The 26,586-nt window shown below is 36.4% G+C and overlaps 2 protein-coding genes across 5 annotated transcripts in view; one reads left to right on the top strand and one right to left on the bottom strand.

The window, feature by feature from the left end:
* DNAAF6 (dynein axonemal assembly factor 6) overlaps positions 1–26,586 on the bottom strand; it is a 38,981-nt gene that overhangs the window by 3,754 nt on the left and 8,641 nt on the right. For all 4 annotated transcript variants that reach the window (XM_032331437.1, XM_032331438.1, XM_032331439.1 and 1 more), the window contains 4 exons: positions 24,420–24,492; positions 21,224–21,329; positions 18,318–18,414; positions 2,814–2,899 (listed from right to left, as the gene is read on the bottom strand). In XM_032331437.1, coding sequence (XP_032187328.1) covers positions 2,814–2,899; positions 18,318–18,414; positions 21,224–21,329; positions 24,420–24,492 — 362 coding nt within the window. The remainder of the gene's footprint in view (positions 1–2,813; positions 2,900–18,317; positions 18,415–21,223; positions 21,330–24,419; positions 24,493–26,586) is intronic.
* The window catches only part of NUP62CL (nucleoporin 62 C-terminal like), a 112,595-nt gene continuing 100,313 nt past the window's right edge, over positions 14,305–26,586 (top strand). The window contains exon 1 of the mRNA XM_032331434.1: positions 14,305–14,460. The gene's annotated coding sequence lies outside the window, so the exon portion shown is untranslated. The remainder of the gene's footprint in view (positions 14,461–26,586) is intronic.

The raw sequence follows: 26,586 nt of genomic DNA, 5'->3' as shown, positions 1-26,586 counted from the left end.
GCATTCAACCAAAATTTAACTCATACTTGTATTTATAATATGTTCTTATTATCCCATTCAAGGAATTCATTTATGACATTCTTAGGATTTACTTCAAAAAATAGTGGAACCTCATATGAAGACAAAAATCCTTGGGAAATTATCCACTTTCCCCTATCTTTCCTCCTTTCTATCTACTCCATTTTGGGAATCAACATGCCAAAACAACCAGCTTTTTAAAAATGAATAACTCAAGAAATTGCTTTATTTATTTAGCTTGTATAATTCCAAAAAATCTGGGCTTTATTGATAATTCTAATGCAACTGACTATTATTTGATTGATATTTCTAGTCCATTAAGTTAAAATAGATTCACTTGTTCTGCCTTATACATACAAAAATAGGATATTTTCTCGTACCTTTCTTGGGGTAAGTAAACAGTGTTAGAGGATGTCAAAATTAGAAACTAAAGAAAGTCAATGTAAATATAAATAAATTCAAAAACAAGACACACTTCCAATAACACAATTTCCTATAATAGCATGGCTCCAAAAATGCTCAAGTGTTTGGGAAAATGGTAAAAATGATATAAGCCTCTCTTCAGTCTTCTACCATAATTCATGATTTTTTTCCTAAGAGACAGCACCTCTCTGCACAGAATACTTAATATATTAAAACAGTATGATCCAAAAATTCTAGTGTAGTCCAAATTCTATGTGGACAGGTATCTCTGTATGTGTTTTTCATTTAGTGGGCCCTGATAGATATCTGAAATGACAGCATAGCCAGAGCAGCTGCCTAAAGATTGATGGAGAACTGCTAGGGGAACGGAAATTAACTCCATGGTGTGTAGATATGTATGTGCTTTTAACAAGCACACCAATATCATGGAAGATTAACTGTTCATGTAAGCAATCTTCCTTGCAGAGTTTGTGTGGAAGAGTAAAAGCATATATAATATGAATTTAAAAAGAACAATACTCCTTGAGGTGAATACATCCAATAGTGGATGTAATTTTAATAACATGAGACAATTTCTTGTGAGAATATAGTTTTGAAATGATATACATGATGAGAAAATATTTTCTGTATATTACCTCTAGTTCATTAGGGGTTAAATGCATCTACTGTGGAAATCAAGATTAAGCTACATATGTACACTGGGTTCTTTACACATAGAGGTCTTGTATGAAGGATGTACTTTTTATTTTTTTTGAAGTCCTAAGATCAACAGAGAAGTACTGATACTGATAATGCAAGAAAGAACAGGTGCCAGAAGCTGACTGTTCGCCACACCCAGCCTGAAATGTTCATGAGTTACAGAAAAAGAACCATTGCAATCAACCCAGGTGTGCTCACTGCTATACATTCAGATGAAAAGTGAACAAAGCAGTGAGATATTTAGATATTTTTTCTGACATACACTGGTTTCCACGGATTCTCTCTTTACGGAGTTGGTTTTGAGAGACAGGACTGATTTTTCCAGGTTTCAGGATAAACACTGACATCAGAATCTTACTGTATGTGTTGTGTTTGGGGAAGATAATTTGAACTTGTGTAATAAGAAGAATATTTTGAAAATATAAAAATGTTTAATTCAATTATTCCACTATTACCTGTATTCTTTTTCAATGTAGTCACACTACTTGAGGAACTAGTGATAAATTATTAGAATTTTTATTTTAAGTAATTGATGACAAGACTTTTCTGTAAATCTTTAGATAAACATAATCAAATTTAGCCTTAGGGCTGCACAATAACCAAAAATTTTAAAGATATTGCTTCTCTTATACCATCACTGTATAAAAAAACCACATGAGAGACTTACAACTTATGAGATTTTCACCTCTAGTTATTTTTCTTCACAGATAAGCAAACTGTATCTTAATGTAAATGTCTGTGTTTTGGACACAGTTTTGGTGGTGTCAACCTATTCACAATGTATGGGGGCAAAGCAGAAAAAAATCAGGTGTTTCCAAATATATTTATATTTATATTACGCAGATCAAACATCTGAGTGACTTTTCCACTTTTCTTCAGACTTTAGGGGTAGTGCAGAATAACTATGTATGGAGGTTCCTCAAAATGTTGAAAATAGAACTGCCCTATGACCCAGCAATTGCACTATTGGCTATTTACCCTAAAGATACAAACGTAGTGATCCAAAGGGGCACGTGCACCCGAATGTTTATAGCAGCAATGTCCACAATAGCCAAACTATGGAAAGAACCTAGATGTCCATCAACAGATGAATGGATCAAGAAGATGTGGTATATATACACAATGGAATACTATGCAGCCATCAAAAGAAATGAAATCTTGCCATTTGCGACAACATGGATGGAACTAGAGCGTATATCATGCTTAGCGAAATAAGTCAAGCAGAGAAAGACAACTATCATATGATCTCCCTGATATGAGGAAGTGGTGATGCAACATGGGGGCTTAAGTGGGTAGGAGAAGAATCAATGAAACAAGATGGGATTGGGAGGGAGACAAACCATAAGTGACTCTTAATCTCACAAAACAAACTGAGGGTTGCTGGGGGGAGGGGGTTTGGGAGAAGGGGGTGGGATTATGGACACTGGGGAGGGTATGTGCTTTGGTGAGTGCTGTGAAGTGTGTAAACCTGGTGATTCACAGACCTGTACCCCTGGGGATAAAAACATATGTTTATAAAAAATAAAAAATTAATAAAAAAAAGGAAATAAAGTTGGATGTAAAAACAAAACAACAACAACAACAACAAAAAAAGAATAACTATGTATACTTTAAGAATATTGGCTAAAGTTTTGTTAATATAATACATTATTCTAGTTCTAAGTTTTACTCACTTATCAGGAGTACGGAGGTCAAGAACCATTTCTTGGATGTCAATTTTAATTTCAGAAGGGTTTGTATTTGGCAGTTTAATTTTAACCTGAAAGAGAAAATGAGAAGAAAAATACTGCTGTCTTGAGGAACAGTAAATATGAAGAGTGTAGGAAAATATGGGGAAATGAGAACTAATATTTATTAAGTTACAGCTATGTGTCAGCCTAGACTCTTTCCTCGTAACAGTCTTGAGGGGCAGGATTACCCCCATTTTAAAGATGATGAAACTGATACAGAGAAATTTAATGAGGGCTTGAGGGTAACTGTGTGTAATTGAACTAAGGTCTCTCTGACTCCAAATCTATATAGAAACACGTTGGTTGCTTGTAACTTTCATTGTCTGAAGGTGTGTACTAGTGCACCTGCTAGGGCTGGGGACTTTCAGCTGGCTTTATATCAGTAGACACTTTGAATAAAACGTGGTTAGTTCTCATGTTGGGTTGTGGGTTGGTGATGCCACCTACAGTATCTCAGTGTAAACTCCCATACCACAATTCCTAGAGAAGTGTAGGAGTCCATAAAAGTTGTTAATGTAACAGAAGATAAATAACAACATGATCCCTACACACACACAAAAATGGGACTCTTCATTGGTTTGGTAAGATTTTACTTAAAAATGTCTCATCTCAATTAGCACATGACCCAGCAATTCCACTCCTGGGTACATACCCCAGAGCATATAAAACATATGATGTTTTTGTTCACAGCAGTATTATTCACAATAACTTGAATAAAAGGCACAAACAACCCAAATTTTCATCAACTGATAAATGGATTATCTAATTGTGGTATATCCATACAATAGAATATTATTCAGCCATAAAAAGCAATGAAATACTATTACATGGATGAACCTTGAAACATTGAGCTAAGTGAAAGAAGCCAGGCACATACTGTACGAAATATATTCATATGTAATATCCAGAGTAGGTAACCCATAGAGACTGAAAACAGATTGGTGAATGCCAGAGGCTGGAGAGGGAGAAAAGAGGAGTGACTGTTTAGCAAGTATAGACTTCCTCCTGGGTTGATGAAAATGTTCTGGAATTAGATAGTGATGGTTGCACAACATTGTCAATGTACTAGGTGTCACTCTTAGTGAATTTTGTATTGTGTATTTTACCACAGTAGAAAGTCTCATCTCTCACTCTAATTTAATTAATTCCTTTTTTGATGGAAGTTGATTTATCATCTATCATTTATCAATCTATGTATCTATCATCTATCATCTACCTATTCACCCATCTATCTGAGATGCCATGGCAGATGGTTTCTATAAACAAAAAAAAAACCCCAAAACAAAACAAAACAAAAAAACACAAAAATTTACCTTGAGGTTAAGGTAAACTATGAAGCTTTCTCTAAAATGAGCTATGAGACTTGAAATATCGAACATTGGGTGATTTAAGAACTGGACTGGTATGGATAAAAGTACCAGGTTATGAGGGAAATACATATCAAAATAAATAATGGGGAAAATGGAATTCCTTGTAAGAAGTTTAAAGTAGGCAATAGTGTTTTTTTGTTGTTGTTGTTGTTTTTTTTTTTTAGTTTATTTTTTTAATTTATTTTTTATTTATTTTCAGCATAACAGTATTCACTGTTCACATCCAGTGCTCCATGCAATCCGTGCCCTCTCTAATACCCACCACCTGGTTGTTTTTATAATATAAAATATGTGGACTAATACATGTCTGTGAGTTATATTTTACTTTATTAGATCTGTATATAAAAAAATTGTAAATTGAGCTCTAGAAGTCCTATTTACTAAATATATCCTATCATGGGGTGCCTGGGTGGCTCAGTGGGTTAAAGCCTCTGCCTTCAGCTCAGGTCATGATCCCAGGATCCTGGGATTGAGCCCCTCATGGGGCTCTCTGCTTGGCAGGGAGCCTGCTTCCTCCTCTGTCTCTCTGCCTGCCTCTCTGCCTACTTGTGATCTCTGTCTGTTGAATGAATAAATAAAATCTTAAATAAATAAATAAATAAATAAATAAATAAATAAATCTTATTGCTAGTATTTTCATTAAAGAAAGAATTACCTCCTAATTTATATTTTGAAAATGCAGATGTTCATAATTATAGATGTTTTAAGTGAGATAGAGCATTTGTTTTTATTTCTTTTTATTTATTTATTTATTTATTTATTTTTTTAGATAGAGCATTTCTTAAGAGGTAGTTACAGGTGCTCTACCTCAAAGTAAATGAGCATTCTATTGGATTAAAAAAAAGACCTATTTTTTATAATAACTTCAGATCTGAGAGTTGAGATGCTCTTTAGTTGCAGGATGACTCATATCACCTGGACCAAGGGATGTAAATATGTATTTCTTTAGTCTGAAATATTTAGTTCTTTCAAGGTAAAAGATTATTTCCCCAAGGTTGAAATGACATTTGAGGAAGGAAAAAAATTATAACTTATGTGAAATGTAGATACAACTTCTGGGTAGAACGTAAGAGTGGTTCTTAAAATCATTGGCAACTCTAGTCAAGGGTAATTCAGAAACAACTCATTGATTTTTTCTCTTGAGAAAATTAAAATTGTGTACAAAAATGTTTTCAGAGGAGGGACAGGAAGGAACAAATTAAGTGGAATCATATGCATTAATCTCATAAGATAGAAGGTTCAATAGTAATCTTACCAGAAAAACTCCTAAAACATGAATCAGACTTCTTTAGAAATACTTTTAATGAATTCCCAGAAAAGAGACATGGTTATTTATTGACTTCTGATTATTCCCAAGATCTAACTAGTCCAACATTAATAAGTACAGTATGTCACTGACCAAGCAATTAAAGGAATTGATGTTCCTCTCTTTACATAGGATGCAAATTGATTTATTTCAAAGAATTACTTATCTTAATAGGTAAACTAAGGAAAACTAAAAATTTCACTGGGGACCTTTCAACCTTTTGGGAGCTCAACCTTTGGAGTCAAAATTGGGTATGAATTCTGTTCCTATCACCTATTAGGTATTAATTGCTTAGATTTATCTATTGTTTTACAACCAAAGCCAATTACACCTCCCCCTCCTAATTTGTGGCTCAAAACAATACACATTTTTTATCTCACACATTTTCTGTGAGTTAAGAATTTGGGAGTAGTTTAGCCACGTAGTTCTGGCTTAGGGTCTAAAATGAAGTTCTAACCAAGATATTGACTGGGACTGCATACATCTGATGACTTTATTGGAGCTAGAGGATCTGCATCCAGGGTGGCCCACTCACATGTCTATTGGCAGGAGGCCTCAGTTCTTCACCACATGGACTTCTCCATAGGGTTTAAGGTTGCTTGATTGTCCTTATGAGACAATAGCTGTCTTCTTCCCAGAGTGAATTGTCCAAAAGAGCAAGGCAAAAGCAATGCCTTTTTTACCCCTACATAGCCTCAGAAATTGTACTTTTTCATTTCTGTGATATCCTATTGGTTATACAGGGCAGCCCTATTCAGAGTGCGAGGGGACCACACAAAGGGAAAAATATCAGAAAGTGAAAATCATTGGGACCATCTCATAGGCTGGCTACCACAGTACCTATTACCAACGTCAGTTCAAACCTCTGTCTTCCAGCCTTGTGAATAAAATGTAGCAGGAAAAGATAAACAACTTTAAGGTTTGTGTGAGCCCTTTTTTACACTTTCAGCTTGTCTCTTAGTCTGTCTCTAGGAATGCACTTTGGGACTTTCCTGGAGATAGGTAAAGGTAAGTCAAATTGCTTTCATGGCCCTCTATTTATTCTCCTGTATGTGTTGTAACAGAGCTTTGGTAATATACCAAAGCACTTGGGAGGGGGAGGTCATTAATGTAGGATTATCATTTTGAGTTTTAAATTTCCTCTTTATTGTTTTGTTCTTAGGACAGATTTGTATGACAAGATGGTTCCTGAAATGATAACATTCCTGTAATCTGTAAATGATTAATATAGGCTCCTTAGCTCCTCAGACAAGTGTCTGTGATCAGATTACAAGATGTTGGAAAACTGAAATGAGAAGGCCAAATGGCGAATGTTCCACAGAGGTCATCCATTCTACATTTCCTCTTGAGCTGTCACTTCCTAACAACCAGAATGGAAGAATAAATGAAATATATCTTATATTTAACTTGGCCAGTCTATGTATGCTATTTACTGAAATTCTATTGAAGCTCAAGATATACAGAAGGGTTTGGGCTGAAAATTTAAAAGATATTTAATTTATGGATTCAGGATATTATAAAACTACTTTTGAATTGACAGAAATACAGGAACCACCTCCAATATATTTGATTCTTAGCAAGGAATTTAAGTCTATTTGAGTTTCAATTTGAAACTTAATGTTAGGAAATTTTGATTAACAGAAAAAGTTTGGGTAGGTCTCATTCTGAATTGTTTCAGTAATTTAACTTCCCATTGTTTTACTATGGAAACCCATGTTTAACTATGGAGATATTTTTCCCATTGCAGTCATCTAAGTATTTTACAAAAATCTTCATGAGTATTAATTATCTATAGGAAAATGAAAAAAAAAGTGGTGGATCCCTACTTTGAAATAATATATTTACCTCTGAAGAATAAAACTATAGAGGTATGTGTTCTCTGAAACCAAGACACAAAACCAATAGATATCTTTTTAAAATAAAGGATAAATTTTCTATGATGTTATCACTTCGGCTTTTAAAATTTTATTTATTTATTTGAGAGAGAGACAGAGGGGGGCAGAGAAAGAAGCAGACTCCCCACTGAGTAGGGTGCTAGACGTGAGGCTGGACCCCAGGACCCTGAGATCATGACCTGAGCTGAAGGCAGACAATCAGTTGAGCCACTCAGGCACCCCTGATGTTACCACTTTGAAACATTCCAGTATTATAGTGTCATGCCTGTCTTATGAGATCATAGAAGCACAGCACCTCTTCTCTCACAGGAGTGCTCAGCTCACTCTGAAATAAGAAGAATCTATAGGACCTCCATGTCTCTATTGGCGCCCACAATCACCCCCAAACACTCACGGTCTCACTACCACTAGCTGTCTTGAGACTACCAGAACACAATTCATTATACTTTTATCTCTATTTGTCAAGAGCACAAGAAGCCTCAGACTCCCAAGTCCTTGCTTATCACCTAATAATTACCATCTGGACCTTCATATCCTCTATTTTGTTTCCATTTCCTACCCCTCACCAACTATGAAACACTTCCATAGTTCCTCTGGAACACACAGTCCATCACCCTTTGTCTCATCAGCCTCTGAGTAGTCCTTTCAGTTTCTTGAAATCTGGATCTCCCTTGATGACATTGCTTCCCCAGTCTTCACCATTGGTGCCTGTTTTTCTTTTTTTCCTCCCATTGCATTTGTATCCCTGGACCTGCCCCTTTCCTCCAGCTTTTAAAAATGAGTCATGTCTTTACACTATACCACCAATGACCCTTCTTGTTGGAAACCATCGACCAATTCCTTAAAACATGTTTTAAGAAGGAGAAAGTAATCAAAACAGCAAAATACTGCTGGGTGGTCATCTTAATATCTTTAATAATAATAATAATAATAATTCTTTGTTCTCTATTGATATTTCTAACTTTAAATTTCTTTCTTCAGTGTTGATTTATATATCCACTTAGATAACCTTTCCAATCTCTTACCCTTTCTCATGTCCTTCAAGTCTTTGCACAAATATTTCCTTCTCAGTGAGTCCTTCCCTGACTATACTATTTAAAATTGCAGCTATGGGACACCTGTCTGGCTCAATCAGTAGAGCATGTGACTCTTGAACTCAGGGTCATGAGTTCAAACCCTACATTGGGCATAGAGCCTACTTTAAAAAATGCAGCTACTCAGGCCAGGGTGGTTAAAATATAATGAACGAGGAAGAAAACGTGGTGTCAAATGAAACTGAAAAAGTAGGTAGGTGGCATCATACAAGGCTTCATAGGTCAAGATCAGGAGTTTGGATTTTGTTCTAAGTGCTGTAGGAAGCCAACAAAGAAGTGATGTGACCTGATTTGCTTTTTAAAAGGATCTCTCTGGACACTGTGGAAAGACTGCAAGGAAGGAATTATTGAAGGAGGGAGAAGAGAGAGGAAGGACTCATAACGGTCCAGGCAAAAGATGGTGGTAGTTTGGAACATGATGGTAGTCATGGCAGTAATGAAAATTAGATGGGTTTAGAATATATTTTCAAAGTAGAGCCAATAAGACTTGCTTATGGTATAACAGAAAGAGGAATGAGGGATGATTTAGGCGTTTAGTTTGTGCAGTTGGGTGAATGTTCTTGCCATTTCCTGAAATGATGAAAATCAATGAAAAAGAGGTTTGGGGAAGACAATTAAGAGTTCTGTTTGGGGAGCAACCAAGTGGCTCAGTGCGTTAAGCCTGTGCCTTCAGCTCAGGTCATGATCTCAGGGTCCTGGGATTGAGCCCCGCATGGGGCTCTCTGCTCCGCGGTGAGCCTGCTTCTCCCTCTCTCTCTGCCTGCCTCTCTGCCTCCTTGTGATCTCTCTGTTAAATAGATAAATAAAATCTTAAAAAAAATAAAACTTTCTAAGAAAGAGTTCTGTTTGCGGGCATGTTAGGCTTGGATTGCCTATTAAAGTGAGAGATCAAGTAAGCAGTTGGTTATATGTATCTGAAGATTCTGGGAGAGGCCATGAGTAGAGAAATAGTATTTAAAGCCATTGGACTGGATGGAAAGAGAATACAGAAAAAAGAGACATGGGTTGTTTTGTTTTTTTTTTTTCCCAGAGGCTTAGAGAATTTCAGCCAGGGGAGGAAAAACCAGTGATTTGGGGTCATTTGGGGTCAATAGAGATGAGGAAAGCCCAGTGATTCTGGAGGAAAACCAGGAGAGAGAGGAGTCATTAAAGAGAAAAACATGTTTTAAGAAGAAGGAAGTAATAAAAAAAAAAAACGTAGAATACTAGGTGGTCCATCCTCGTATCTTCAACTCTTACTTTTCTAATTTTGTGCAGGACAACCATTTATTTTTAGGATTGTCCCTCTTATTGCAGGATTTAGAGCATCTCTGGTCCCTAAGTACTACATGCCAATAACATCCTATAACCAAAAATTCCTCTACCCATTTCTAAAAGTCCTTTGGGGGCACATAGCATGACTACTTTTTTACTCTTTGTTCATTCACTCAAGTGACACACAGTAGGCACTCAATAAATATTACAATCGAAGGGATATTTGTCATCAACTGAAAAGCATTCTTAATTTTCTTGTATCCTAAAAAAATTACCCCTAAATCCTGCCTCCCCCTCAACAACCACCTGTTCTCTCTCCACCCCTTCGTTGCTATTCCTCCTCAGAGAACGATCTACATTTGCTGCCTTCTCTTCCTAGCTTCCTGTTCACTTCTCAGCTTTCTACAATCTGGTGTTGGCTCCCAGCACATCACTGAAACTGCTGTCTTCCAAAGGTCACCAAAGACTTCTTAAATGATGAATCTAAAAATTCCTTCTGCACCCTAATCCTGGTTTACCCCTCTATAGCACCGGACACTGTTATGGCTTTCTCCCATCTCTGAATATCTTTCTCAGTTCCTCTTCGCTTATCTACCCCTCAAATACTGGAATTTTCTTAGGGTCAATCTGTTCTTGCTTGCAGGGATTCAGAAGTTTCTGCCTGTTCTCATTCAAGGATTCTGGACCATGTGATTCAGATATTTTGATGAAAGCTCATCAAAATGTAAAATTTCTGATTTTTTTTTTTAACCAAGTAATATGGGTAAGACACATTTCACTTGCGTGCATGGGTGGCTCAATCGTTAAACATCTGCCTTCAGCTCAGGTCATGATCCTGGGTTCCTGGGATCGAGCCCCACATCAGGCTCCTTTCTCAGCGGGAAGCCTGCTTCTCTCTCTCCCTCTCCCCCTGCTTGTGTTCCCTCTCTTGCTATGTCTCTCTCTGTCAAATAAACAAAATCTTTAAAAAAAAGAGACACCTTTCACTCTTATTTCATACCTGACCATAGCCATCGCAAATTCTCCCCATCTCTCTCTCTCCCTGCCCACATGCACTCTGCATCTATCTCTCATTATGGGGGACTTATATTTTCAACTCTACTAATTTTGTTACTATTTAAAATTTTAAATACATCTAACTTTTGTAATCACAAATGTATTAAATCTATACAATTAGATTAGCTTTTAAGGAGGTATTCATCCTTCTACCATCATTATGAAAGAATGTTATGATATTAACCATAAGTGTACATATATTACCAAGAGAACCATTAGAAACTGAATTGAAGGTTTACTGTGCTGCCTGGAGCTGATAATAAGGAATTGTATTACAGCTCAAATATCCTTCTCTCTGACACACAGTCTGATATATAACCAACCAAATAAGGTTAGCATAATCGGAAAGCCTGCAAAAACATGTCCATCCTCTAGAATTTATATGGAAAGGAGAATCTATTCTACAATCAAGCAGCCAAATCCATTTATTCATTAAAGGTAAATGAATACGACTGATTTAACCTAAGAGAGAAAACAGGACTTGAGAAGTAGACCATTCAAGAAACAAGTGAATTCTCAGAAGCTAGGGAGACACTTTGCTCAGAATGATTGATAGCCCTTTTTGAGATGAGAATGTGTGATAAACATGTGACTCCTGGTTGTATCTGCCAGATAGTGACTGATTCCTATCCCATCCTTGACTCTCACCCCATTCTCAGTGAGATTTAGAGATAGAGTAAGGCTCATATCCCAGTGACTGCAGTGATGATGAAAGAGAAACAGGCTTAATGCCTTGCTTTATAGGTAACATCAGAATGTCCCCTTATCAATACAGATACATTAAATCAGAAGAACCAAAATATTATTAATCCATTGCAGGTCAAAAAGAGTATCAAGCTATGTGCAGGCTGCTTTTCCCCTCCTCTAGAATAATTGATGGGTCACTTGGCAGAATATCAATAACCCTAGCCCTATTCACTTTTGGATTTTAGAGATAATCTGCTGTTCAACATGCATGGGTGAAAATAGGAATCCACTGACCTACTTCCCCACTGCACCCATCCCCCTTCCTGCCACAAATAGTCTTATGGAGAAGACAGGCTATCTTCCTACATATCCTTGATACCTTAATTTCCTTTTTCTATGTCCCCCAGCTGGCACCCAAGAGGCCAGGTACTTTGGTCAGCCCTGTTTCTCAGGGGTAGGCAAGTTCTTATTTTTCCCCACCTTGTTTCTGTGACAGCTTTTTGGCTTCCTCCATCATCATTGTTTTTATCTCTAAAGCCATGAGACAGTCTCAACCTTACTTCATTGATCCGATTCCTCTTGGTTTTTGATACCTGGCTTGGAACTGGAGCGAGAATTTCTGATGCCTCTGTGTGAACTCTTCCTCTGAATATTGACCCCATCCCCAAAGGCTCTGTATTCTGTTCTCAGTCCCATTCTGCAAGTTTCTTAGTGTCCCTCTCAACACGTCCCCCTCTCCAAACATAGAGGTACTACCTAAAATCAGTTCTACTTCATTCTAAGCTTGATACAAAGCCAGCACTCAGTGGTAGTATATTCTAATCCTTCAGAGAGCAAACTCCAATTCTGAAAATCAACATCTCCAGTTCCTGTCTTTGAGTTCTGCATGGATTTTATATTTCTAACAGCCTACTGAATGCTTCCAACAAGATTTCTTGCAGGCAGTTTGAATTCAATATAACCAAAACTTAATATTTTTCACTTAGAACTTTGTCTTCTTTTGCATTTCTTACCTGATATTCCCATACCACCAAAAACAACAACAAAAAACCCACCTTGGTTTACTCTTATTCCAGAAGTAATAGATGGTAATTGTAAAAAAAAAAAAAAAAGTCAGATGAGCAAAAAGAAATAGAAACCATTTCTAAGACTACCATCCAGAGATAAACCACTTTACATTCCCATATCTTAATTAATGTTATCACCATTTACCCAGTCACCCAAGCTAGAACTTTTGACTCCTGTTTCTCCCTTACATATCCCATTTGACAAATTTCTAAATCCCATCAGTATTACCTCTGAAACGTCTACTTTGCTCTCTATCCCCACTGCCACACTCTAGGCTCCTGCCTCTCTTACCTGAATTAATGCAATGGTCTCTCAACTGGTTTTCTTACCACCAATCTCCCCAACTCACACCCATCTCCTACCATCACCTCTTCTAATTTTTCCACGATAATCTGCCACTAGAGCTGTTTTGAAATACACACCTAATTGTTTAATTCACCTGCTTGAAGACATTTTATAATTCACCTGTTTGAAGACATTTTATAATTCTAGTGCCCACAAACATCCATAGCTCATGGTGTCTTAGCTGGTGCTGTCATAACAAAATACTACAGACTGGAATTCTGAGCATGCCAAACATGCCAATATGGTTGGTTTCTGGTGAGAACTCTCTTTTCGGCTTGCAGAAAGCTGCCTTCTCACTGTGTACAGAGCAAGCTCTCTGGCATCTTTGTATCAAGACACTAATATCATCATGTGGCCCCTATCCTCATGACCTCATCTAAACCTAATTACCTTCCAAAGCTTCCATCTCCAAATACCATTACAACAGGGGTTAGAGCTTCAACATATGAACTTGGTGTGTGGGGGGGACACAATTCAATCCATAGTACATGGTGTGACATCCAAGGGCTTTTACAACTAACTCTAAACTGCTTATTCTCTTTTCTTTTATTGCTCCATGTCCATTCTGGGACTCCAAGAACACCACAAATAGTTCTCAAAAATATCATATACTTTCATAGCACTAGGCCTTTGCCGATGACACTGTTTATTCTGCTCAGACAGCTTTTCCACCCTGACAAACTACCAAGCACTTCACATGTCCAGGCCAGATGTCTCCTGTATTGTGAGGTCTGCTTGGACCATATCACTTTATACACACTTATATCAAAGTCAAATTGTTTGGGTCCAATTATAGTTCTACCAGATTCTAAGCGTGTGAACTTAATGCAAGTCACTTAACTTCGTTGTGTGTCAGCAACCTCCTCTGTAAAGTGAAAATGATGGCACCAATTTCATAAGGTTGATGTGGGGATTGATGATTTACTATGTGCAAAGTTCTCAGAGAAATGCCTGGCACACAGTAAGTGTTCTATAAATGATTTGCTATTATTATTATTATATCATTTTAAGTAAAAACAAGTATGATCAAAACCTTTATTCATAGGCTGTGAATGTAGGAAAATGGCTCCTTGATGGCACTCTGGTGAACCTGTACTATCCACGTTGGCCACATAGGCAAAGCTCAACTGCTGTTGGCCCCAAGTCTTGGCAGAACATCCTGTGATCCTCCCAGAACAGGGGAAGATAGAGTCTTGTGAGGAGTTGCCTCAAGGCTATTTCTTATCTGCCTTTCTACCCTGTGGGAGGCTCCTTATCTTGCAGGAGGCTACCAGTGAAGCAGTTTCTCACCCTCCTCCCTAGTTCCAATAAGGCATAAGAGCTTTCTACCCCCCTCCCCTTGGGTGTAGATACAGGCTATAAAACAGTCCAGCTACAGCCTAGAGTTGGCTTTTCAGCAACAGAGTGCCCCACCGCTCATGTCACCTGTTATCTGGTCCCTTTAGTTCAGTGGTTTTCCTGTGGGGCAAAGGGACATGTGGAACTGACACCCGGCTGGTCTTGCTTATCCTGTCTGTAAGTAATAACCTTTATGCATTTGGGTTCACTGTTTCCTTATTGAATGGATTTATGGAAGTCTGTGCTGCTGCTTATAGACTGCTTGATCTCTTGATAGTAAGCTCCTTGTGAGAAAGAGAAACTTTTCTATTGTGTTCGACACTGTATATCAAGTATCTGGCCTATAGTAAGTGCTCAATAAGTATTTGTTGAATTAAAAGTACAGCAAACAGGGGTAAATATGTATTCAAGGTTACATAGTCAAGGATATATATCAAACCCATTATGGCAGGATCTTTGTGGGGAGCGATGGAAAGTATAGAGAACAAAAAAGAAAATAAAAAATAGTAAAATCAAAAAAAGTAAAATAGAACAAGACAGGGGCATTATACTCATGAGGTTTAAAGTAAAACATGCATGTTACCTAGGAGGAAAACACCTTCTAGCTCTCTTATTATTCTTCCATTAATTTATATGAATATTTGATGCCTTTACAAGCTTGACCTTATTTTCTCAACTGTAATACAAGGAGATAGGCTAGATAAGCATCTTTCAAACTGTGTTCCAAAGAGCCCCAGTTTTTCTCCTAGGAGCTGCCTCATGGGTGATAGTACCCTTTTATTCAAGGCAGTGGTACTTTTATGTGTTCTCTATGTTGGGCTTTCTCATAGAATTTGGTTTGAAGAAAATGGTTGGCAGCTAAAAATAAAACAAACTTGCAAAAAGCTGACATATAAAGCTGTAGCTCTGAAATGTACATCAGGATGATTACAGTTACTAATACCATATTGAATACTGGGAATCTGCTAAGAGAGTAGATTCCAAGTGCTCTCAACACACACACACACACACACACACACACACACACACACACACACACACACTGGTAAGTATGTGAGGAGAGGATGTTAATAATGCAGTAATCATTTCACTATGCATATGTGTATCAAATCATCATGTTGTACACTTTACATACAATTTTTACTCAAAACATAAAATGCCTAATTATAGATTAAGGCCAGGGAAGCTTGGTAGCTACAAACCCGGTAAAGGAGCAGTAGGCAGAATTTAGATAGTGTAGCTCTTTGGTTTGAGGTTAGAAGGAAAGAATGGAAGATTTGCTGAAGACATACATAATCATAACTGAGAATTTCGTTTAGGACAATTGCTTTGATTTAAGACTCATGAATCCTGCTTTCTTATTTGGAATCTGGGGAGGGTAAAGGAAAGGGTGGTCCTTGTGGATTCTTAAACCCCAAATCACTCCTTGTACTTAAACAGATTGTTCATGCTACTATCTTCTTCAGCTTAAACAGAGGTCTTCTTAAAGTCTCTGTACTGGGTTGTTACATAAAATGCCTAGGTCCAGCCACCAAATAACAAATTTAGCCAGTTCTAAGATTTAATTCCCCCCACATTTTAGTGTTTCTGTTACTGGGTACGTCATGCAATCAATGTGTACAATTAATGGGGTAGCACACTTATTGTTCCTTTGTATTAAATAAATGACAATTTGATGGTCTTAGATCTGGGAAAATGCCATATTACCAACAGGAATAGTAAGCTGATAAATTTGAGCAAGAAATACTTGAGATGTGGTCAATAACCTCTTTAGTCTGAGTCTTACCAGTGGGGTTAAGCAATGATGGTGGATATCATCATTAATATGCCTACAAGACAAAATTCAAGCTACAAATCAGGGGTTATTTTCCCTTTTTTGAGAGTTGGCTTGTAAGTACACCACTGACAACTATTCTTTATTCTTCTTAGGCTCAGAGCTTACTCAAATAAGCCAGGCTATTTCATGCCTGGATACTGCCCCATGTGCTTTACTCTGTTTCTTGGAATGTTGTCCACTGGAAAAATCTTGTCTACCCAATGTTGATCTCTTTCTGCTTTATGACACCATATATGTCACACATATATGCCTCTAAGTATATACTTACCATACTGAATTGCAATGATTTGTTACTTGTCTGCCTCCTTTATTGTAAATTCCTTGAGGGTGATGACTGTATCTTATTTACCTTTGTATCCCTAGTACCTAGAACAGAGCCTGGTGTGTAATAGTACTCACTAAGTATTTAAAAATTGAATATATGCACTATTCCTTATGTTCCACATATGAGTGAAACTATATAATAACTCTCTTTCTCTGATTGACTTATTTCACTTAGCATAATCCATCCATGTCAATGTAAATGGTAGATAAAGTGCAGAGGACAATAGGGGAAGGGAGGGAAAACTGAAGGGGAAGAAATCAGAGAGGGAGACAAACCATAAGAGACTCTTGACTCCAAACCTCTGTTTCCTGGAGTCAGGAAGGTGGGTGAAGGGAGATGGGTTGGGGGGATGGGGTAACTCGGTGATGGACAATAAGGAGGGTATGTGATGTGATGAGCACTGGGTGCTGTATGCAACTAATGAATCATTGAACATTATATCAAAAACTAATGATGTACTATATGTCGGCTAATTGAATTAAGAAAATTGAATATATGAAGAAAATGCAAGAGAAAAAAAAACAGTATACATGTTGTGAAGTGCCATAGCACCAAAAAATATTTCATACATCTTCCATTCCGTGCTGTCTATACCTTATCCAAACCTTCTAAACTCCTGGTAGACTGTCAACACTGAGTTTAACTGTTAATAAGAAGCTGACTTCATTTATGTGAGTTCTGTCTCCCCAGTCGACTAGAAGTTCATTAAAAGGGGGGAGCAAGTCTTCTTCAGCATATACTTGTTGAGTTTGACATAAACTGTGTACTCCTACTCTTGGGTACAATTTGGTTTCCGAGAGTCTTCATTCAGGACACCTTTATTATTAATACTAGTAGCACTTTAAAAGGGAGAGAGATGGAAAGGCTCACAACGGTTATTTACTTAGGGCCCAGAATTTCTCCAGAGTTTATAGCAATCCCCAACACTAGACATCAAAAATGTTATTTTACAGTTATTTAAAAAAGAGGAATTGGGATGTTATTGGAAAACCCTGGGAACTAATTACTTCAAGATCACTTGAAACCTTAACTCATTAGAGTTTGAAAAATCTCCTAAGCTACTTAAACTCACTACTTATGTTACTTGCTTCAATTGGATGTCTTAGATTTTGCTAGTAAGAGAAAACCTGAAGTTCATGCAAAAGATAGATTCCATTTACCATTTGCTTAAGGAAAAAAGATTAAGCATTTCCAATGGGCAACTCAGTACTCCATACTGTAGAGTGTTGTGAGACAGAGAGGGGAAAAGATAGCAGCACAGCCACTGATCTCAGGAAAAGAATTCTCCACACCAGAATTACCAGTGTTTGCTGTCCAAACCGGTTATATCCCTCTTTTTTGGTTAGGCCCAGACTTTTCAACAGGATCATTCTGAGTCTTAAATAGGCAGAAGTAAGGGGATCTCATTGATCTTATTGGTATTGCTATTGTTATTACATAGAATTAGTGTCATTCTGATAAGGGAACGAAGATAACATTTTAGATGTCTTTTTAGAGTTTTAAATTAGAAGTTCGGGTCCAAAAATTAAGAAAAAGTCCCTTTTTAAACTGCACGATGTAAGCTGAGTCATTAGAAAATATAGATATAAGAGATAAGAGAGATTCAGGGAAGGACAGTTTTCACAGGACTAGAAATAGTGTATTATATCTTATGAATCTATTATGTTTATTTGTAAATCTTATCCACATGTGTAAATTTAGTTTATTTTGTATGTATTAGCCAATTTTAAATTGTCAATCCCATTATTCCCTTAGTACCTAAAACATAGCAACCACTATTTTTAAAGAGTTTACTGCCTTGCCTATGGTATTATGCATATAACAGCCAGTCAGTGTAGCCGCAATGGTCATAGGGAAGATAGAGAGGCTCACCACTAGATCTTCACAACATGCGGTTGAAGAGTCTTTTCTTGAAAATCCTAGAAAAATGTCCTCAGTTCCCACTTGCTGTTTGAATATTATCTCATACCTAAAAAAAAAAAAAAAAAGTCAATGATACTGAGACTCAAAAGAAAGCAATTTTCTGTCCCAGAGCAAAAAAAGAAAGAAAGAAAGAAAAAAAAACCCAAAACTACAAACTTATGAGGACATGCTATTACAAAAAAATAAAAGGACTAAAGTGCTGACCATTTCTTTGAGCATGTAGCAGAATCCTAAAGGAATAGAAGTCCAGGAAATTCAGTCAAAAAATACCAAACATGAAATAAATAAAATGAATTGAGGGAACTTCTAATAAGATTAAAAGCAAAAAGAAAAAAAAGGTTTTTTTTTCCTGGAAAATGATGGCTCAGAAAAATTGTAGGCCCATAACCCAGAGTTTGATGGATAGATAGAAATCCTTGTCTGCTAAATTTGAGACACAGAGTTAGAAAATCCAGGTGTAGTTCTTTTTCCGTCATTAACTGTGTGCCCTTGGTCAAATCACAAACTGATGGGGTTCTCTGCTTTCAGATTGTATAATTTATGGGAGAGAGGTAGGTTTGAATTCAGTGATCTCTACAATATTTTCTCCAGGTCTAAAAGTCTATAATAGAAACACTGGTAATGTGGTCAGCACAACAACATTGCAGTATTTAGAATCTAGGCCTATAGAATTCTTACTCTGATGAAAGATTTTCCTGGTATTTCACCTCACACAAGAAGATAATTCACAAATCTTTCTTTTCCCCCACATTTGGGTCCCTAGGGATAGAGTGGTTTACAGAAAGAAGCACCCAACCATAATGTACCCTATATCTTTTTAGACGGAATGAAGTGAGCAAACATTTACAGATGATCTTTACTCTTTAATTCTCCCCTAACGAAGAAACGGTAACTCTCTGGATAGGAAGACTAAAGGACTACCTTGAACTTCTGACCGCTTGCAAACAGGAAAGCCCAAGGATGGAAAAGGGATTTCTCTGAGTTTGAACAGGACTAACAATAAGTAGCTATTTGATATGGGGCACTTTTTTCTTAATAGACTATAACATTTACCTGATATTTACAAAGGTGAAGACAGGTTAAAGCAAAATAGAAAGGTATTGATCCATATGCCCATGACTCCCAAATGGATTTGCTCTAGCTGCTGCTCTTCTCTGCACCTGCAGATGTAATTTTCCAACTGTCTACTATATCCATTTGCCTGGATGTCTCAAAGGCACCTCAGAGTCCACACATCCAAAACCAAACTCATTGTTTTCCCTCTACCTTCATTCCCAGTCCCAGTTAATGGCCTCACTATTCTAATCCACTCACCCTAGTCAGTACCCTCAGCATCATTTCTGACGCTTTCTTGTCATTCATTATATCTAATCAGATAACATATATTCCTTTAAGAATCTCTCAAAGGCCCTCATACTTCTCCCCCAGGCCAGTGACTTAGCTCAGGTCCTTATTACTTTTTATTTGGCCATTTGTGATTTTTTTTTTTTGTGAGCAGCCTATCCCCCTTTTTTCCCAATTTCCTCTTTACTCACTGGGACATTTTGAAATGTACTTGTGTAAGATAGAAAATAAAGATTAAAAAAATCTTATAATTTTCTTCATATCCTGACTGGAGTTCTTATTCATTTAAAACTTTCATGGATGTTCTTTCTACAGAACATCAAACATCAGGATGAGAAGTGAAAGTTTACTCAAATTTGGAACTTGCCACATAAGGATGTTTGACATTCATTAGACAATATGATGAATGAGTGGCTTACTTCATACCTTTCATCGGATGTGTGGGCATTGTATAAACATAACCTGAGATTTACTCTTCATTTTTAAGGTACACACAGAGATGTTTTAAAATCCCCTTTGATCTTTTTTATGAGGTTTATGGGGTTTTTTGACATTGTTTATTTGAAAGCTGGATACATTCTTCCAGTTAATTATCTGCAGTCTCCCACTGCTTCTATTTTCAGAATTGATGTAGAGGACAGAAAGAGAGGGTTGGGTTAAAAAAAAAAAAAAACTTGGACACAATTTTATAGTAAGAATTAGATAAGTTGTCAGATCACTTACCATAGAAGTCCTCAAGAATTCATAAAGTACATTATAATTTAGTAAGTACTGCCTTGGTTTTTCAAGTTATTCTAAATACTCAATCAATATTTTATTTTAGAATACATATATTTAAAGCTTAGTGTATTTAACCATTAATTTCAATTACGAATGTGAACACACTTTCAATTCCTTGAAACTGTGGGTGATTTATTTCATCAGAGTGAAGGGCTATTCATGATAATAATCCTAAATTTCATATTTACAGTTCATATTCATAATTCCTATTGAATAAGCTACAAAGTGAGGCTTCAAGACCGCTTGCAAAATATGTTAAACATAATCCTAAAATCACTAGTAAATAGGTCCAGGTAATAATAGATAATTGGAGAGAGAACACAGCCTTTTACCATAATTGTGGAGCATTGAATAATTAAAAGCAGGTCTTTGACACATAAACATGGTAAAATAATTTGGCTTGTATGAATGCTTGTAACTTAATGGGTTTTCTTTCCCAGTGTTAGATCCACATTAAACAACTAGCCAATAGTAAATATAAATTTGTAATGGAAATGACTGTACGTTTCAGTTTTTGTTTGATAAGAACTGAAAGGAAGGTATTATATTTCATTATTTGTTTCTGCTTCAGAAGGAAAAAAATCATCAATTACACATGCCTTCTGTGTGTCACCATAGTTTTATCTTTTATGTGGTAGAAGTTATTTTATGAATCTTGTCAAAAATAGAATGATATCAGATGACACATCTACCTTAAGCCCCAAACACATTCCTGGCCTCATGTGACTTACTCTGGTATTTCTCTAACATCCCACATGTCCTCATGCTCTGCTCCCTCTGGAACCTCTTCTGGATTCCAGATATCCTCGCCGTTTTCATCACTGCTTTGAGGGATGACTGTGGAGAAAGGGAAGATAAAGCTGAGGCTGTTTCTATTCTTCATGCTCAGTTTGGGATCATCGAAGTAAAACATGTTCTATTTGTAATCACTAGTTTGTGTTTTGGTCCAAACAAGCTAACTTAGTAAAAAAAAAAAAAGTAGAATTTTTGAATCAATCCACAAACAGTACATTGTAAAATTGTAATAACAGTCGTAAAAAATTTGGAAACAACATGTAAGCAAAAAGAAGAAAAAAATCATCTGTAATCCAACTACCCAGAGATAATCAGTGATCGCATTCCGGTCTGTATGTGTACATACAACATATAATGTGTAATATAACATATATATGTTAATATATGTTATATGTATATATTATGTATATATGTATATAATGTGTATATGTATATAATATGTATAGATACATACATATTATATACATATACACATTGTATACATATACATATATACATTGTATATACAGTATATATACAGAAATGTATATATATACATTATATAAACATATATACATATACATATACATGTATATGTATATGTTTATGTTTACATCTATATATACATTATATATACATATATATGTACATATATACATATACATATGTATGTATGTACATATGTACGTATATACATATACGTTATATAATGTGTATATACATTATATATACATGTGTATATACATATGCGTACATATATATGTATATGTATATATAATGTATATATAATATATAATGTATATATAATATATAATGTATATATAATGTATATATGTATATGTATATAATGTGTATATGTATATATGTGTCTATAAGGTATATATGTATATGTATATATAATATATTATATATGTATATATTGTAACATATATATTACATAATATAACATGTAATATAACATATAATACATACTCTGTATGTGAAAGAACATTTTATATGAAACATATTATATATAACTTACATATGTAAAGAAATATACTTTTTTTTTTCAGAAACATCAATAGGATCTTATGTCCAACATTTACATAAAAGAACCAATCAAACATACAATCATTTGATCCGGGGAGCCAATGCCTTATTTTGCTTTGTGTATTACTATCTAAAAATTTTGATACCTGTGTCATAAAAGCATGACATAATTCTTAGAAAACATCAGTTATAGAAACTGAAAACAGGGGCACCTGGGTGGCTCAGTGGGTTAAGCCTTCGGCTCAGGTCACGATCTCAGGGTCCTGGGATCGAGCCCTGCATCGGGCTCTCTGCTCAGTGGAGAGCCTGCTTCTCCCTCTCTCTCTGGCTGCCTCTCTGCCTACTTGTGATCTCTGTCAAATAAATAAATGAAATCTTTAAAAAAAAAAAAACTGAAAACAGTGGATACAATGATCATTTTTTTTATTAAAAAAAAAAGATTTTATTTGGGGCACCTGGGTGGCTCAACTGGTTAAGCAACTAACAGCCTTCGGCTCAGGTCATGATCCTGGAGTCCAGGGATCGAGTCCCAAGTTGGGCTCCCTGCTCAGCAGGGAGTCTGCTTCTTCCACTGACCCTCTCCCCTCTCATGCTCTCTCTTTCTCTCTCACTCTTTTTTTGGTTGACAGAGAGAGATTGAGAGAAAAAGAGCGCAAGCAGAGGTGGCAGCAGGAAGAGACAGAGGGAGAAGCAGACTCCCTACTGAGCAGCAAGCCCAAAGCAGGACTCTTTCTCAGGACCCTGAGATCATGACCTAAGCTGAAGGCAGACACTTAACACACTGATTCACCCCAGTGCCCCAGTGATAATTTTTTAATCTAGTATTTTCCTCATGTAGATGTGAGCCTCAAAGAAAATCTCTATCACTTGTCCTTTATGCAGGACTAAGCATATACCTGGGTTCTTACGTGTCATCTTTAAATATTTAAAAGCAAATGAGGCATGGAAAAGCCCAGCTTACATTTGTTCCAACATTAGGTGCAGAACATTATTTCAAGCTCTCCTTTCAAGCATCCCCAGAAATGCACCTGATTACCAGGTTTTCAATACTGCCAACTCTTTTGTAATTGTCTGCTTCTGTCTAGCATGAGCTTTGCAAAGCCTAATTACAGATTTCATATAAAATAGTTTGCATATGATTCATTTTTCTCAGAATTTAGAGGATATTAGACATACACTATCAGAAATTCAGGCAGCATAGAAACACATCAAAATTTGAACTAGCCTTCCAACATCTCTTGAATGAGGCAAAGAGACTCTTGAGTATGTAGGGGATAATAACTGAAATTTTAAAACCATCCCCTCAGACCTCATTTTAGCCATTATTTTAAACATTTTCCAGATAAAATCTTTAACAATCAGCTAAACTGATGAAGGAACTTCACTTCCTTTCCCTGTTCACCCTCTGGTAACTGTCATCATGACAGAATTAAAGCTTTCTATATTTTTGAAGATGTATAAAATGCTCAACTCTGTGAAAACGTATGGGCCAAAATGGTGGGGAAAATCTCCCCCAAATATTTATTCTAGTTTATAGAAGCCGTGACTATATACATCACTTCATGGGCTTTAATTTATAAGCATTTTGATATAAGATAAAATTGTGTAGCTATTTATTGTGTTCTCCAAAAGACTATTAACTCGATGGGAGCAGAGACCTTTCTATTTTGATCTTCCTCATAGCTCCAGAGATGTTACTACCACCTGGTACACAACAGGCTTTTAATAAATATTTTTTGAGTGAATTAATGAATTCTGTAAAATTGCCAGAATATAGCAGGGTAGAAGATGAAGAAACTAATCATTTTGGGAACTAGACCTTAAGTAATAAAAAAGTTGTTTAACCACACATGACTTTCTTGGTTTTACTTCTCAGGATATATACCAAAAAGTGAACGTCAATAATTCAAGGCAAATTAATTTCCATTAATATAAAAATGACTTACCTATAACAGTAGAATAAAAAAAGCATCTTTATATGTAAACGACTGTTCATCATTTCCGCAATTATCTGAGTTCATCTTTGACAAACTCTAGTGTTAGTATTACTCTCCTTATACTTTTGCTCCCAGAGAAAATATTTTACTGATTATACTGATCTATATGCTTTGTTAAATAACTTACCTTGGAGCTCTTCTGTTGTTGGTGGTCCAATATTCCCAGGACCCATGGCTCCAAGGACAGATGAACAGTTTGGCTTGGAGAAAAGAAAAAAGGTCCAACAAGTAATTATTACTTGTGTAACCTTTATGTCCGGTAATGCTTTGAATTTGATAAGCTTTCCATATAAAATTTCATAGAGCTTCTCATTTAATCATCATTGTTATACAACAAAGCGACAGATGCCAAGTATTATTTAGAACGTGTTTTCCTTTTCCTTTCAAAAAGTATTTAGTTTAATAGGCCGAAAGGCAGAACTGATCTTTGATCAGACAAAATCCCCAGTTCCAGCCCAGTGAATTGTGTATCCCTGCGGATAGCGGAATGAACCACATTCATCTCTTTGAAGGTCAGAACCAAGTATTAGTATAAAAGCATCGACACTTTTGGGTTTCGGCAGTGTCTTGCCAGAGTTAGATGGGGGATGGAAAAGGACGGGAAAGTTTCATAGAAACAAAAACAAACCACTAAATAGAGTCTTAAGTATTTAGATATCAAAGGACTCATTCGAAACTCCCGGTAACTGATTTTACTTTTTTTCCTCCGGGGACCTGAAACACTTTCTAGTCACTCCACCTCATGACACTGAACTAATGGATTTAAACAGAAACCCCAAATTAAGAGTGTCAAATACACGCTGAACCACTTCAGTCATCATGCAAGTTCATTTTGCCATCCCCTCTGCAAGCAAACACACCGTCATAGGACTGCCCCTCTATTCACCAGTACAAGAACAATTTTCCTTTTTTCAACTAAGTATGATACGTATTACACTATCAGAATAGTGGCAACCACCTCATTGGTCCCTCTCCGGGGTCTTTTGATAATTCAAGAAATCCCAATATTTTCCTAAATGTTCTTGCTGATGCCAGACTCTGAAGCTCCAGTTTACTCCATTGCTGACAGTCAAAACATTGTTCTCTCCCTGGATCCTGGCAAAATAGCACATGAGGCTCTCTTTTCTCAGGCCCCTGCCTGGATCTCCCAAGACTTCAGGTATGTACAAAAGTTACAGTGTCCTGTTTGGGCAAGAGGAATAGTGTTTGTCCTTGAAAGCTGGTGGAAAAACTCACCTGTGTCTTTATTATGCTAAACTATTCCAACAGCTATAAATCAGAAATTAATCTGTAACATCTCAATGGCTTCTAAGACAGTAACCATTCCTTTCCAAAAGGTGCTTCAAAAGTGCAATGTCTCTGGTTAAGGTGTTACAGACAGTTTTATGTGGAAATCCCAAGACGGTACTCTACATTTTTTTTTCGTTTTAATCACTAAGGTCATACAAAGTAGTAGTGCTTTCCTTAAGTTATTAATCATCAGAATACTAATAGTCAATCAGGGCAAAGCATTTCTTGGAACATGAGGGCTTCTTGTTTTGTGGAGTGACTCCTTCCAAGGAAAATTAAAATCCATGGAAAGGAAAACTTGAACATTCCTAACAAAAATTGGTATGCCCTCCCTGCATAGTGATGATTGGATCAGTGAAGGAGGGTTTCAGTTTATTAACTTAATGAAAATAAACGATTAAAATCAAATTTCAAGTGGAATGAAAAATGAGGATAATAAAAATATTAAAAACCATCTTGCAAGTGTTTTCCATGAAAATATCATTTCAGCCTTTACCATGGAGCCACATCCCATTATCTGAGAAATTTATCATTGCAGTTCATGCCACTTTGCAATAGGTAAGAGAGTTAGAACAACTTGGTTAAGGTGTCTGTGGAGTGGTGAACCTTATTTCCCACAGGTCTTAAGATTCCCATGTGAGTTTAAAAAACACTCTCTTCCTAATCTCCCAGATTCTTAGCAATGCATGGTAGAGATGGTGTAAATAAGCCAACGTGTATACAACAGTTCTAATGTTGTTTTCAGAGAGGATTTTCAAAAACAGATCACTCTTGTGATCATTCCACAGTTCCCAAGATTAATACATGTTAAAAAATGAAAAACAATTTCTCTCCTGGAAAATTTAAGAGTTCATTGGAAACATTAATTATTCCCCACTGTTCTTATACTCCAATTCTATATCCTCTAATGATATCTGTACTCCAGTGTCTGAGTGACCAATTACCTCAAAATTGCTGGTAACCTAGATACACAGAATCATACATTATTACAGTAATTTTCCTCT

This window comes from Mustela erminea, chromosome X (genome assembly GCF_009829155.1).
Source record: "Mustela erminea isolate mMusErm1 chromosome X, mMusErm1.Pri, whole genome shotgun sequence".
Lineage (NCBI taxonomy): Eukaryota > Metazoa > Chordata > Mammalia > Carnivora > Mustelidae > Mustela > Mustela erminea.
This window is presented reverse-complemented; position numbering and strand designations above follow the sequence as displayed.